At 49.4% G+C, this 14,575-nt stretch overlaps 1 protein-coding gene across 2 annotated transcripts in view; it reads left to right on the forward strand.

The window, feature by feature from the left end:
- The first annotated feature begins 1,717 nt into the window (after positions 1 to 1,717).
- The window catches only part of PDPK1 (3-phosphoinositide dependent protein kinase 1), an 81,505-nt gene continuing 68,647 nt past the window's right edge, over positions 1,718 to 14,575 (forward strand). For both annotated transcript variants that reach the window (XM_090277183.1, XM_090277184.1), the window contains exon 1: positions 1,718 to 1,869. In XM_090277183.1, the coding sequence (XP_090133309.1) occupies positions 1,846 to 1,869 (24 nt within the window). In that variant the 5' untranslated portion in view covers positions 1,718 to 1,845. The remainder of the gene's footprint in view (positions 1,870 to 14,575) is intronic.

Genomic DNA, 14,575 nt, shown 5'->3' on the forward strand with positions numbered 1-14,575 from the left:
CTCCCCTCTCATTCTCCCGGGTTCCTCCATTACTGGTTACTCCGGAGTTACAATCTAACGCGATTATCTAAATGCCCCTATTGTGATTTGTAAATATGTTACTACTGTCACATCCCTTCTCCCAATTTCCCTTTGTCTGGTGATGACTATCTTCCCACCTTCAGGATGTCCCTTAAGACCCTCTAATTACATTTGCCCCTTGTTACTAATGACTTTCTACTGGTTTGGGAGTCACTATGTCCTTGTTTTTACAATCTGTTACAAATTTATCCTAAAGAAATAAGTAAGGGTGTACCTGGATTCAAGTGAAGGACCTTGTTCATGGGGGAAAAGGCTGGGAACCACTTCAGTGTAAGTTAGGATGGAGCTTTATCAATATATGAATCTAGAAGCTATAGGCTTCTTCCAGTAGAGTCCTCCTGGATGATACATTATTAAGCGAAAAAGGTGAGTATCAAAGCATCAGGAGTCCTGCTAGGGGACAGAGGTTTACATTTGTGCCTTTTTATTGTTTTTAAAAATAAGTAAGTGTGCCAAGGATTGGAAGTCTGGACAAACACAAGCTCTATAGGCTAATGAATGGTCCAAGGACAGCCTCTGGCATGTGAGTATCAAGACCCTGTTTCTGGCACTACAAGACCTAGGGCAAGTTACAGAACTGTGCTATGCCTCACCTTCCTCATCTGAAAAGTTGGGCAACAATAACAGGATGCTTGTTTAGAGTAAATGAGATTGGATATGAAAATTCCTTACTAATAGTTAAGTGCTGAGTAAATGTTAGTGGGGCTATGACTACTATCCAACAATTAATTCTTGCCAGTGTGAATTAAGGGTTCAGTTATTTTATTGTTACTTTTGTAATGTCTAACGTGTTATTTTAAAAAATGAACACGTAGACCTTTGGAAATAGAAAAAAAAAGTTATTTTAAAATATGCAAACCTTCAGGTAACAAAGACGATTCTAGTTTTGTTTAAAACATCATCATAGCCCCACAATGTGAGTATATTTCATGCCACTGAAGTGTACACTAAAATGGTTAATGTGATATATTTTATGTGCATTTTACCACAACTTAAAAAATCAACAATAACATCATCATCAACAATATCAACTTCCAAAAAAGTTGAGCATCATCATCATCTTATAAGCAAAGAAGTTCTGAAAGTGTTCCTGGGACTATTAGCAGAGATGAGATGGGACTTGTTTTCTGCCTTATAAATATGACTTGATAGACTGCATTTCCTACAGCGAATGCTCCTTAGTTTAGTAACTAGTAAAGGTTCATCTCCCGGAGTTTACGCAGGGCTCGGCTACTAAGTCCCATCGGCGGGCTCGATGAAGCCCAGCCTCGCCTCTTATTCGGGTATGACCTTGGCGGGCCCAGCCCGGCCTTGGTCACTACCCCGACCCCGGCCCCCACGAGCCTCATTTTCCCCGCCTGGGACCCTGGGATGACAGCTCTCCTCCTCGACCGCTCGGCACCGCCCTGCGGCCTTGGGATTGGCTCCCACTGGGTCGCGCCCCCTCCCATCCCCGGGCGGACCCAGCGGCTCCAGCCCGCTGGGCCCCAACCCGGAAATGCGGTTCGGAGGCGTTGACAGGGCCAACAAGGGACACGGCGGCGCGGCGGCGAACAAGGCCAATGGGAGCGGACGGCTGCGGCGGCTCGGCGGAAGTCCCACCCTGCGTCGCGCGGGAGCGGGGCGGTGCCGGGGACTGTGAGCGGCGGGGCGGGCGTAGGATGAGGGCGGCCATTGCTGGAGCTCCGCCGCGGGAAGGGGGACGCTGAGGAGGCGCCGAATCCGGCGGCGTTGCGGTGAGGTGTCCGATTCGACTCGGGGTCCATGGCCAGGACCACCAGCCAGCTGGTGAGTGCGGTCGCGGCAGCCCGGGCGCATCGGCCTGTCACCACTCTGAGCGCGGCCGTCGCTTGGGCCCGGCAAGGCGAGGAGGCCCGGGGTTCCGAGGGCCGGGCGGTGTCTCATCTGGAGCCGGGCAGGAGGGCGGAGGACCGTGAGCGCCGTGGGAGCGCCGCTCAGCCGCCGAGGGGAGCCGGGTCCTCGTGCGGCTTGCGCTGGCCCGGCGGGGGCGCTGACAGGCTCGCGGAGGGCGGGGGCAGCCGGGGAGTTGTCACCGGTCCGTCGCGGTGGCAGTGCTTGGAAAGTTTGCTTTCGGCGCGGCCTGGAGCTCAGCCTCCGGGGTTACCTTTCGTTCTGTCTTTGGAGGATGCGCCCTGAACCTTCACCTGGAAACGGGGTCCCGGTGCCTCTGCCCGCAGCAGAAGCAGGAGGTGCGAGCTCCTGCTCAAAGCACCTGGTGTTCCATGCCTTCTAAATTCCTAGTTAGCTTGGAGTCTGAGACTTTCCGGCCCGGCGGGTGCTCTCCTGCCTTGAGTCCGCGCTCCTGCACAGGCACAGGTGCTGTGGGAAGCCCCTGGAAGGCTCGGCTGGAACCTGCCGGTGGGATGTGTGTGTGGGGTGTATGGGAGAGCGTGACAAGGGAGGAGGAATTTTAGGAGGAAAGAAAAAGAAAAGGCTTGTTGAGTTTAATGTTTTGCTAAAGTATCGTTAGTGATTCCATGTTTTCTCTGTTGCTAAAAGTATCCCTAGTGTTTTTATGTTTTCTTACTCCGCTAAGTTCTGGGCTCTTGGGAAGATGGTTTATACCTTGTGTGCAACTGTGAAGTGAGTGACGAAAGGATGGCTAGACCACCTGCAAAGTTTGGTTAAAACAGCAAATCCCTTAAATGGAGGAAGATCCATGAAATATACTTGAGCGCTTATCATTTTGGGGCGTCATGAGCCTCTTTGAGAATCTGATGGAAGGTATTCGGCCTCTCCTGAGAAAAACGCACGGCTACACCGAGTTTTGTAATTACTTCAGGAAGCTTCTGAACCTTCTGCAGCTCACCTGTGGACTTCATGTTAAGACCACTCGGCTTTGTAGCGCTGGGTGATAATCCGAAGTCTAAGAGCAAGAGGACCTGTTTGAGGAAAATGGTGAAAGGCCAAAGGGATGTCTTTGATTATTGCTCCATATGGCGCCTGAGGCGACATGCAAGAACACGATTTAGGATGCTTGGCTAACCAGTGGAAACTGAGGGTGATGATAATCCTGGGTGTTTGTAAAATAAACTTTTGCACAGTGATGCTGTTGCAGTGAAAGGTGTGCACATTGGTGGTGTCCATCAGAAGAGGAAAAGAGCTCATTTTGTCAGTTTCGGTGGTTCCATGTGATGGACATTTGACATCTGGAGTTTTCTTTCCATAGGGCAGCTTTTTAGTGCAAAAAACCCGGTGGAATCCAATGAGAAGAAATGAATCACAGGATAAAGGCTAGACCTCCTGTCAGGGAGTGAGAGGAACGAGGTTTTGGTGTCTGGAGCTGGGTTTCTTCACATGTACAGTACATATATATGTGAGGATATGCCAAGTTTCCCACCGGTAATTGCAGAGACACCCCCAGTCTTGGAGTTTTCACATGAGGACAGATAGAGTTGCATGGCTGAAGTGAGTTTGCTGTTCAAGTCTGGAATGTTCAGGTGGCGCTGTATGAGAATCCCGTCCCAATGATTAATTTTCCCATTTCTTGAAGTGTGAACAGCCAATGGTGGGAGCACTAGGAAGTGTGAAGTCTGAAAATGGCCCAGCCCAGCTTGATAGTAAGGTGGGTCCGATGCTGTAGTACCACAGATTGAGCACTTCCTTGAAGGCAGGCACCTGGCTAAGTAGCGCACACATGTTGCTTGGCTCCTGTCAACAGTGTTGGAGGTAGGTTTTGTTCCCCTTTTACAGATGTGGAAACTGAACAATGGCAAGGCCTGGGTGCCACCCTGCCCCTCACGCGAGGAGTGGCCTGAACGGGGTCTGCTGGGCAACTCGGTGCGGCACTCAGTCTAAGGAAGTCCTCAGTGCCACTGCCCCGGAGGTCTTCCCCGGGGATTGCGCCTGAATGTCTGACTGTGCTGAGGCTGGAGGGACGTGGTCACATGGAAGGACAGCACACTCATATCTTTGGGCAGGTAGCTGAACTCTGTGACCCCCGGAGCCTGTTGCTGCCTCACACTGTCGTCAGAAAGCAGCTGTTTGGAAAAAGGTTCTGGTTTATTCTCATTTGAGGGCTGATATTCTGAATGGGTGAGGCTTGGAGTCTTCCCTTTGCAAAAAAGAACTATGCAACGGACTTGTTAAATGTAAAATTTATGATTAGACAGGGCAGCTCCCTGCAACTCTAGGGTAGCTGTGAGGTTGCAAAGGTGGCTATATCTGTGCGGGCATGTCGTAGGGAAAGCAGAGACCTGAAAAGAAGGGGGTTGTGACTTTCATTCTCCCTGTTGAGTAGCTTTTTCTCACGTGGCCTCATGTAGCGTGAAGTATTTGTGTTCCCATGATGACCCTACAGCAGTTACTGATCTGAGTCCAGAGCTGGCGAGATGAGGTCCCCGTGCAAAAGAAGAGGTGGAAGTGTAGGTTTGTTCTCCTCTTTAGAGATGAGTTTCATAAGCGGGGTCACAGCGGCAGCCTATACAGATGTGGGGCTTGAAAAGAGGCTTGGGGCAGCTACTTAAAGCAGCTCTGGGTCTCTAGGCTGCCTTTGGCACAGTTTGAGGAGGAGAAAAAGGTGTCTCCTGGGTGTGTCCCCCTTGAATATGTGTCCTTGTCTCCTGAGCCATCTGATGCAAGGTTTGGGTGCCTATAGGGCAGGTACAGGATGATCTGGGAAGCACTGCACAAATGGGGGCGGGGCAGGGAGGTTTGTTCCTTTAAGGTGATGGTGTATGTGAGACTTCACTGGCCCTCCACTGTGCCCTGTTATTAGGGGTGCCTTCTGTGGAAATAGACTTTGACTAGAGCAAGGAGCCAATGCTGAGGACACTTGAAGCAGAAATGACTCCCTCAGCCTTGCGAGGGCTAGGGCCCATGTTGTGTGCCTGCCCCTATGATGACAGCTGGCTGGCTGAAGGGGTGTGGAGCGCAGTTGTTTTGAAGGCAGGTTCAAAGGGCAGGTCACCAGGGAGGAAGTGCTGGTGTGGAAACTAATTTTTGGACAAGTATCATTCTGGCCTTTTCTGTAGTGCATTCATCTTTAACCAGATAGCATTCTTTACTTTTTCAGTGGGACATCAGGCCCTCAATTTTTTTTTAAATATTGAGAACTGGTTGTGCATTGTCTCTAGCTGAATCAACACAATAGGCAGAGAGAATGTGGTTTCCCAAGAGTAGTGGGGAGCGTGTTCTGATGCTAGTGTTTTAGAGGAGAAAGGCCTATTGGGTTCGTGATGGTTCTTCTTTTTCCTTCTTCTTCCCCTTCTCCTTTTAATTGATTTTATGGAGAGAGGAGGATGGGGAGAGAGAGATTAAAGGACAGACAGACATTAATGTGAGAGAAGCATCAATTGGTTGCGTCCTGAACGCTCCCCGACTGGGGATCAAGCCTGCAACCTAGCTATGTGCCCTGACTGGGAGTCGAACACGCAACCTTTTGATGTATGGGACCGTGCTCCAACCAGCTGTGCCACCTGGGCAGGGGCCTTGATGGTTCTTGGAGTGTCTTTTCAGTGCTTAATGCTGGTTGCGTTTATATAGTTGCATGAAGTCTGTTTCTATCCTCTTAGTGCAGGAAATTTTTTAAATGTAAACTGAAATTTTTACCCCAAGAAATTCCAGTTTGTTTTGACTTTGTTAGGGCGATAGCTCATTCCAAAAGATTTACGCTCCAAATCCTTTATTAGAGCAACCGAGTCATGTTTCTGTTTAAATCATTGGATTACACACAGGGCCACAGAGGCGGGAACTGACAACACTGAAACCTATGTGAAAAAGATGGACAGGTCTGACATTAGAAGCCCATGACCGGGCGCATAGCCCATGGAAGGACAAACAAGTGTGCTTTCCATCTGGAGTGTTGCTGAGGAGCCTGATGAAGGTGGGCACATTAGTTCCTCATGGCCCAATGACCTCCTCCATCCACAGACAAGATCGTGTGCCCTTTGCACCAGCTTCCAGGGAGTTGAAACATTTACAGCATGGTTTGAAGGGTGGTCAGGATGCCAAGAGGTTCTTTCCAGAGGTCCTTGTCCTCTGCGTGTTCGTGGAGCTGGTGGCAGGCCTGCCCACATTGGAGATGGCTGATGAGAGACTGCATGTGTGTCTGTGCAACGTTACAGAATTCATCAGGCTAAAACTTTAGCTTCTACAATGAATTCATTGTTAAAGTCTCATTCTCCAACCTGTTTTTCTCTCCTGGAATTAATTTTACTGCAGCAGGAGTTGCATTCAAAGTGACAGCTGTGTATTGGATGCTGTCAGGGAAAGCTGTTAAGATTCGCAGGGAAGCTCGAACGAAGCCTCCCTGAAATTTCATGAAGTGCTTTGACCTGCAGTGGAAACCTGCAGGAAAAGGGTTCAGAGTTAATTTTTTGTGTTCTCCCTCCCTATTTCTGGGAGATTGGGAGGACAGCACCTGCAGTGGACCTGAGACTCTGTGCCACCCAGGGGGTGAAGGTTTTATCTTACAGACCTTGCTCTTGAACCCCATCTGAACTGTGGTGCATGTGCTGGGTTGTAGCATGGCTGTGGGTGCTCTCCTGCAGTAAAGAAATAGTTACACCTGGAGGGGAATGGCCAGCTGCGTGAGCATCATGCGCTGTGGCCTGGTGGCTCTGACAATATCAACACATGCTCTTTCTAGTTCCACCTTTCCTGGTGAGGGAGGAAGTAGGGTTCGGGTTTTAGGTTTGCTGGTGGGTCCCCAGGTTCCAGCGCCCCTGTGACTACCCCTGCCTTTCCTGGCTTGTCACTTTGCTTTAACTTGCTGAGGGTCCCTTCTCAGATGTCCCTGCCACGTGGCCTCTGTTCCCAGCCTGCACAGCCCAGGACAGTGTCCAGGATGTAGGATGTTCTCGGCTGCCAGGTTCTCTTTAGGCCCTTTTTCTTTGCCTGAAGAAATTTCCCTAGGTGGAATCCCCCGCCCCTCCCACAAGCTGGCAGTGAAGTCTCTTCTGACCAGTCAGTTTCTTCACGACCACCACTGGCACACATCCGCTCCTCACCACCACCAGGTTTTGTTATATATTCAGTGCTCTGTTTCTCTAAAACAGGTTCTGCACCTTGTTATGTCCTTAACTTTTCTAAACCTTGAATCTCGACATGGCTTCTGTTACTCTTTTTCACACTTTTTCTTCCTGGTTCTCATACCTGGGCTTCCTGTGGTGTATTTATCACTCGCCTGTCCATCTCACCATTTTTTGTGTTTATTAACAAAACCCTGTGTGCATCCTGCATGTGTGTTGTGAATCCCATGCATTCCGAGCTGTATATGTTTGAGGGGTGCAGGGTCTCATCCTAAACTGTTGGTTGCTAGTTTAATGCCTAATATAAAAGCATTCCAAAGTAGGAAGAAGTCAGAGGGTTCAAAACATGGGCCCCTTTTCCATGTCTTGATTGTCTAAGGAAATATAATTTAAAAGGGGGATAGGTTCTTTTCCTGTATGTGTATTATCTGAGCCTTAAAAGCTTATATTTCAAAGCCATTGCTTCCTTTTTATACTGAAGCCCTTCGAGGGAAGTCTTGGCGATCAAACGTTGGCTTAAAGCTTGTTTAGCCGATTGTTAGTGTCAAGCATACAGTATGTGGGCTGAAGCGCTCCATGTTGGCACTGCTGCCATGGTGGGTGAGGCTGGCTTTGCACCACTGTCCTCACGTAGCTGGACCCTGGGTACCTGACCAGTAGAGAGCCAGTGTGGTGATGCGGACCTTGCATAGGAGCTGGCCCTCGCAAGGCAGTTGTTTTCCATCAGGAGGACTGTTTCTTGAAGATACCTGAGGATCAGGATCACCCTAGCAGTCCCCGTGACCAGAAGCCCAGCTGCTTTTTCCTTGTGACAGAGGGACGTGGGGGAAAACGGCTCCCATGGTGTTCGGTTCCTATCGGCATGCCTCTCTTTGCCACTTTGGGCAGGGTCAGAGGGGGCTTTTCCCAGACCTCAACTTTGCTCTAATTTCTAAGTGTCCTGTCCAAGAGGGGCATGTGGTCCATAGGTGGGTGCAGCCACAGACAGCATCATGGCTGTGCCTCCAGGTGCCACCCTCCTGAAATGGTTGTGCAGCTGATGGTCCTGGGGGACCTTAGGACTCTTTCTCTGAGTAGCCCACCTCTCCTCCGGGTTTCCCGCCATGCACCTATGCACGGATATGCAGTGAGTGAGCGTGGTGAGCCAGAGCTCCACCAGCCGAGGAGGAGAGCGGGAGTGGATGGGAAGGTTAGACCCGGTGTGTGCGGGCACTGGGTGCCAAGCAGTGCTGCATGGACTTCTCCTTTGGGAGACAACGGGAAGATGGGAAGAGCCCAGTTTTGGCAAAACTGCCCAAATACTGGCTCTGTTCATCCCTGTTCTTAGGTTCTGTAAAGCCACAGCAGCCAGACCATGGGGAAGCAGGCAAGTTACCAAGCTAAGAAGCTTGATAACTGCTCATTTACAAGGTCTTGTCATTATTCACTAGCTTCCTTCCTTGAGGGTGAGCACTTAACTGTTCTGTATTTTTCTCTCCCAGTGGCCTGTGACTTACGCTGGACAGGAGGCTGAGAGAATAAACTGTTTCCTTAGTGCACAATCGCAGAAGCTTAGCATTTGCTACCCTTGTTTTTGTTGTTAATTCATTATTTTCTTCCTGTAGTTTGGAATTTTCTTCCATGGATTTTTTTCATTGGTGAAAATTATAGTCTTCTACTGATTGGAAGTGCCTAGCTTGTTCTTATCAGGTATACAGTTTTAAAATAAAAATATGCATCTAAATACAGATTCTATTTGTGAATGCATTCGTTCTCATTCCTTAAAAAAAAAAAATAAAGAAAAGAAGAAAAGAAGCACAACTTATCATGTAAATGTTCTCTCTTTCTCACCTGCCCCGCCCCCTTCCTTTTTAAATAGTAGAAAACTTTTCATCCCAGTTGCTGCTGTCACTGACCTTTGTGGCTCTGGGCAGTAGGGGGCGAGGATGGGCTGGCGTTGGGTTAGGAGAAGAGGCATCAACAGAACAGGGCTCTGTGCTCCTGGCCTGAAGGAATCCTTGGGTGAAAAGGACTGAATCTGCAGCTCGGTGGGTGGGGGGCAGCCTGCATGCGCTCCCACCCCTCTATGAGCCCCACCAACCAGCTGCCTGCTCCAGGGGCTAAAGGGAAGGGGTCAACAGCATGGCCATTAAAATGGTGCCTGAAGGGGAGGGCAGTGCCCTGGCGGGAGGGCTGGCCGGCCTTGGTGGGTATGCTCCGGAGGAGCTAGAAGAACCTGGGCCCAGGTGCACCTGGCACAGGTGCCCGCCAGGCCGGGGCACCCAGAGGGCCGGGGAGCAAGGAAGTGGCCAAGTGTAGCAGAAGTGCGAGGAGGGAGGCAGTTCCGCGTGCTGGGACAACCAGGTGACCGTCCTTGACTAATAATGCTCGCACAGGCCTTTTGGACAATGTGAGCTGAAAAACGTGGTGGGGTTAGGAAAGTTACACTAAACTTTTTCCGTGTTTGGGTTTCTTCCCTCTTTTCACGTGTACTATTTTTCTTTATGGCCCTACGTTTTTCAAATTGGTGTTGAGCAGTGACTCTGAGTCAGGTTTTTAATGACAGGGTGTTTTCATATCCTTCAGATTTGCTTGAAGCTATCAAAATAGCCTCCAAACAAACTTATTTTTACAATAAACTTGAATTTGGAGTAATTTTAGCTATATAGAAAAGTTGCGGAGACAACCCAGAGTTCCCATAATACCCATCACCCTATTTTCTCTCATGTCGAATCTGCACAACTGTGCCACACCTGTCAAACCACGAAATTGACGTTGGCACCATTATTAACTAAACTGCAAAACTGCATCAGTTTTTCTCCCAGCGTGCACGTTGTGCTCCAGGATCCCATCCAGGGGCCACATTGTATTTAGTCGTTGTGCCCCTTGATCATCTCCTCTGATCTAGGACAGTTTTAGACCTTCTTTGTTTTAAATCAAACTATGCTTTGGAAGAGTAATGGTCAGAGGTATTTCGTGGACTGTGTCTCAGTTTGGGCTTTTGTGATGTGTCTTGGTGGCAAGGCTGTGGTTATAGGCTCAGGAAGAACCCCCACGGAGGTGGGTGCCCCTGGTGCATCCTGTCAGGGGTGCCCGATGTCCACTGACTATCTCTGTTAGGGTGAAATGAGATTAGTGCTGACTGACTTTCGGAATTAGGCCCAGGGCCCTAATGTGTTGTCTGTGGTTGTAGCACGACCGCAGTATCTTTATTTCGGGAGGACCGTCATGTTTATTACCCTGTTGGATGCTTCCAGTTTCCAGATGAAGACGCTTGGCACCTGGACGGCTTCAGACGTATATGTACCGGGTCAGAGCCAGCATGGGGTCCAGGAGCCTGCCCACTCTGGCCACTTTTTGCAGACATGGACATTCTGCAGGGACAGAGATGTCCCCGGGTGCACAGTGGACCTGAAGTCACTGATAGAGCTGGTTTCCCCTCAGCAGTGTACTGCTTCCTCCGGAGCTTGTGATTCTTCGGCATCTGTGTGACCTGCAGCTCAGGTCCGCATACTTGGTCTCTTGGTGCTTTCTCTGCAGGTGGGAGATGGGTTTGTGTCACGGGTCTTTGTGAAAGTAGGTGGTTGGCTCTGATATGTTTGTTCTCTTCTAGCTCTTTTCTGTCAGGTGAAGCCGTAGTGTTGTTTATAGTCTAAGGACCTTTGCCTCCAGCCACAGAGTAAGCCGTGGGCTGTTACATTGAAACTTGTCGATTGAACCAAGAGCAGAGTATGGAGTTTCTGCTAGCCAGAATTCAGAAGATAGGCAGTTAGTTGCAGGAACATCATGAGCTTGGTTTGTTTTCCCACCCATCTACAGCTTTGCCCTTCCAATCCCCCTTCTGCAGCACCACCAGAAAAGCAAGACAGTTATGAAGGTTGGAATTGGTAGGGAGAAAGATGGGGCACCGATACAAGGGGAAAGCATTTGAAGAAAATGATGGCGATGGCTCCTGGCAGCGAGTAGATAGGCCTCAGGGTGTTGAGGGCTCACCTGGGACTCTGGCTAGTCTGCAAGCGTGTGTCAGGTGCTCAGAGTTGGCTAAGATGAGGCAAAATATATAGACTGGCCTGGCTGCCTGCCCTGCTTTTCTCCCTCCTCCTTTCCTTGGTTCTGGTAAGCGAGCTTGAAATTGATGAGCAGTGGAGGTGTGGCTGAATGTCGTGCCAGGCACAATAGATCTTTCTCTGCACACTGATGCTGTTGGGAAGTTTTACTGTGGGAGTTGGCCGTTAACATTGTGGTGACAAAGTCTCTCTGTGTCTCATTGGCCACTGTGGTTCCCAATATGAAACTCTTCATTCAAAACTTGCACGTAAGGAGCCCAGGAAGGGAGAGTGTCTCTGTTTATGGTGCCTTTTCAAGTTCCAGGATAGGCATTCCCAGTTAGAAAAGCTGGGGCTCTCTTCTGCACTGCAAGCCCTGGAAGTTTACACTGCTTGGAGGGGTGCTCCTGCCACATGACGTTTTATTTATATGGCCAGTGGCACTCTAGAGGTCTGTTTTTTGTTGTTGTTTGTTTTGTTTTTCTTTATTTCAAGGATAGAGAAGCTTCTGGTTTTTAAAAAACAAAAGTCTGACCACATTAACCTAGCATTTTCCTTACCAGATAGCCTGTTGGGATTATAAGAACACTTATCCCTATCAGTGTGGGTATAAGTTTATGTGTGGGAAACACCGATGGAGGGTAAATGAAATCCAGGGCATTTTAAGGACTGTGGGAAGTCCCCACAGGTTCCTAGGCTGCTCTCAAGGGCCTTGCACCTTGCCTGGGGAGATGCTGTTTCCTTGGGGGTACACAAGCCATGGGCCAGCAAGGACAGGGCAGAGCTAGTGCATCAGTGTCAGTGTCAGTGATGGGGCTGCTGCAGTAATCAGCGGGGTGGGAAGCGCTGAGGGTCCCCATCCCAGCAGAGGGGACCAGGAGCGGGAGGAGGTACTAGAGAGGAGGGATTGGTAGGGCTGGAACCCCAGAGAAAGGCTCTTATTTCATTGGAAGCGCCTGTGTCCTTTAGGTTTTATTTTAGCTTTTAACCTTGTAGTCCTGGAGGCTGAAGGAGGTATCCCGTAAGGTGCTGGGGTTGGAAGCTGGATAGTGGGAAAGAGGAGGAAAACACTTTTGCTCAACACCAGGCAGCCTCAGCACATCACTTACTTACCAGATAGTCTATTTTTGATCAGGTTAGGTGTCGCTCAGATTCCCAAACTAGATCATGGGGGAAAACATTTGTGGCATAAGTGTGATTCCCAAGGAAAGGTTTGTATTTAGTTGGTATGTAATTAGCATGACTTTAGATGAGAAAGTCAGTTTCTCTTTTAGTTGTCACCTTTAATGTGTTAAATTATTAATTTTAGCAAAACAGAAGGCAAGAGACTGTCGATATTGTTTTCTGATTTTACTGAGTAAAGCTTTTAACACATATGGAAATCTTAAGTATACAGATTGAATTAATCATCTCTGAAACGCAGCTGTTTTTTTCTGATGCAGCTCCGGGATGACAGGCTTGAAATGCAGGGTCCCCACTGATTTCTGGCCCTCACGTAAGATCTATGTCTAAAATTACTAGTTTATTCATCTGCTTGTTAGCAAATACTCCTCATACATCTGAGTCCTTCCCGAATGTAGGTACTGATGAAACTGAAGGGAGTTCAATAGGTCTGTGGGCCCCATGTGGTATCACGAGTGTCCCCTGGTGGGTGGGCAGGTGGGCAACGATATGGTGCCCACCCTCAGGGAGGTCCCGTGCTGTTGCTGCTGACCCTGTCCTGGTCAGACTTTGTCCTTTGTCCTTTGCAGCTCTCAAGGTTAACGGTTGCAGGGAGCCAACTGATGGTCTGTCTCTCCCTCACCCAGAGGTCCTCCTTGTTTCCTTTCTGTCTTCTTTTAACCAAATTGGGACCTCTGTTGTATACCTGACAGTTTTTGTCTCCTGCTGTTTTCAGTTCCCATTTTTGCGTGGGCATTTCTTTCACACTTCACAGGTCCTAGTACTCCCCCTCTCTGGGTGAACCAGAGTAGCCAGGGTCCCACTGGTGGACATTTACATAGGCCATTTCCAGCTGTTAGGAGTCATTTAATGAATGCTTTGTTAATATAAATCTTATTCTGAATTTCTGACTGTTTCTGCCAGATTCTGTGTAGAGGAATGTGCCAGATCAGAATGGCAGAAGTCTAAGGTATTACATGGTGATGATTACTAAATGCTTCCCCGGAAGGTCCTGCTAGTCTGGGGCCCGCCGTTCCTCGGTCCCTGGCTGACACGGCGTATCAGCATCACCCGGACCCTCTGCTAATTGGTCTAACTGAGAAGAGTTGAGAGCAAGGAGTGTGACTATGGCTTCACTGCTGGGTATGTGACTATGGACAAGGACGTGCTCTGTGCCTCAGTGTCCCCGTCTGTGCAAAGAATGCCAGTGGTTTTCACACCAAGAGTTGTTTCAAGGAGTAACCATGATAACACTTGTAAAATGCTCAGAAGAGTGTGTGGCACACGGTAAGCACTTAAATGTTATGATTTTTAGAAGTAGAGAAAAAATGACGTTTTATTTTATTTTGAGCAGTGGTATTTAAAAGTTGTATCTATAAGGGGCGTATATAATTATATGGAAAATTTAAAGAATGAACATCACTTCCCATGTGCCCATCGCCCTGCCTTAAACACAGGGTTTTGCTAGGTCCTTAGGCGCACCCCCCCCCCCCAGGTGGCCCTCCTGAGTATAATCTTCCCCCCTCGGGTCCAGAGGTAACCTGCATCCAGATGTCCATGTTAATCAGGTTCATGGTGTGTAAAGTATACCAGTGGGCAGTTCCAAAGTGCAGGACGTGAGCAGAGCTTCCATGTCCATGCCACGAAATCTTGTACTCGAGCATTTCCTAGTATGTTTGTGGTGACATATGTGCAAAGTTGATGTTGATGGTGCAGTCAGTAAAATACACGGATGTTCACTGAGTGCTGAGACCAGTTAAGCCTGAGGATTGGATGTCAGGCTGCTGGCAGCCCGACTCGCCTACGTCTCGCTGGGTGAGAAGCTCCGAGGGGCTGGAGGAGAGAGTGGGAGGACAGATGAGGTGACCACCGGCGGGGGTCGGGGGCGCCCACGGAACGCTTCTCCCTCCCTTCTTGTCCTTTCCCCACCCTGCTCTGTGGCACAGTACAAGCAGTCTTAGTCTGGTCTTCATTTAAATCCAGCCAGCCACCATCTGGAGCTTCAGCTCCTAAGTGTGGGCCCTCGCTGGTTAGGACAAGCTACATTTTGCTGAGTGTTGCTCTGCACAAGAGCATTGGGACCACCTGTCTCTTGTGTGCCAGGTCCCCATCTGCCCTCAGTCAAAGGCCAAGGTGGGCAGAGCATGCGGCACGGTCCGTGTTAGGAGCACATGCAGGCAGGATCCAGGGCCCCAGCTCCCCTCCTACTGCATTCACAAAGCACCTTTGTGTGTGTCTGTTGCAGGCGCATCCAGCAGCCCTCAAGGGGTGGGTCTGTGTCACGGACCTGGAACTCGGGTCCTCGGTTTTGCTGCT

The sequence above is a fragment of the Furipterus horrens genome, unplaced genomic scaffold (genome assembly GCF_987537825.1).
Source record: "Furipterus horrens unplaced genomic scaffold, mFurHor1.1.pri manual_scaffold_5, whole genome shotgun sequence".
NCBI lineage: Eukaryota > Metazoa > Chordata > Mammalia > Chiroptera > Furipteridae > Furipterus > Furipterus horrens.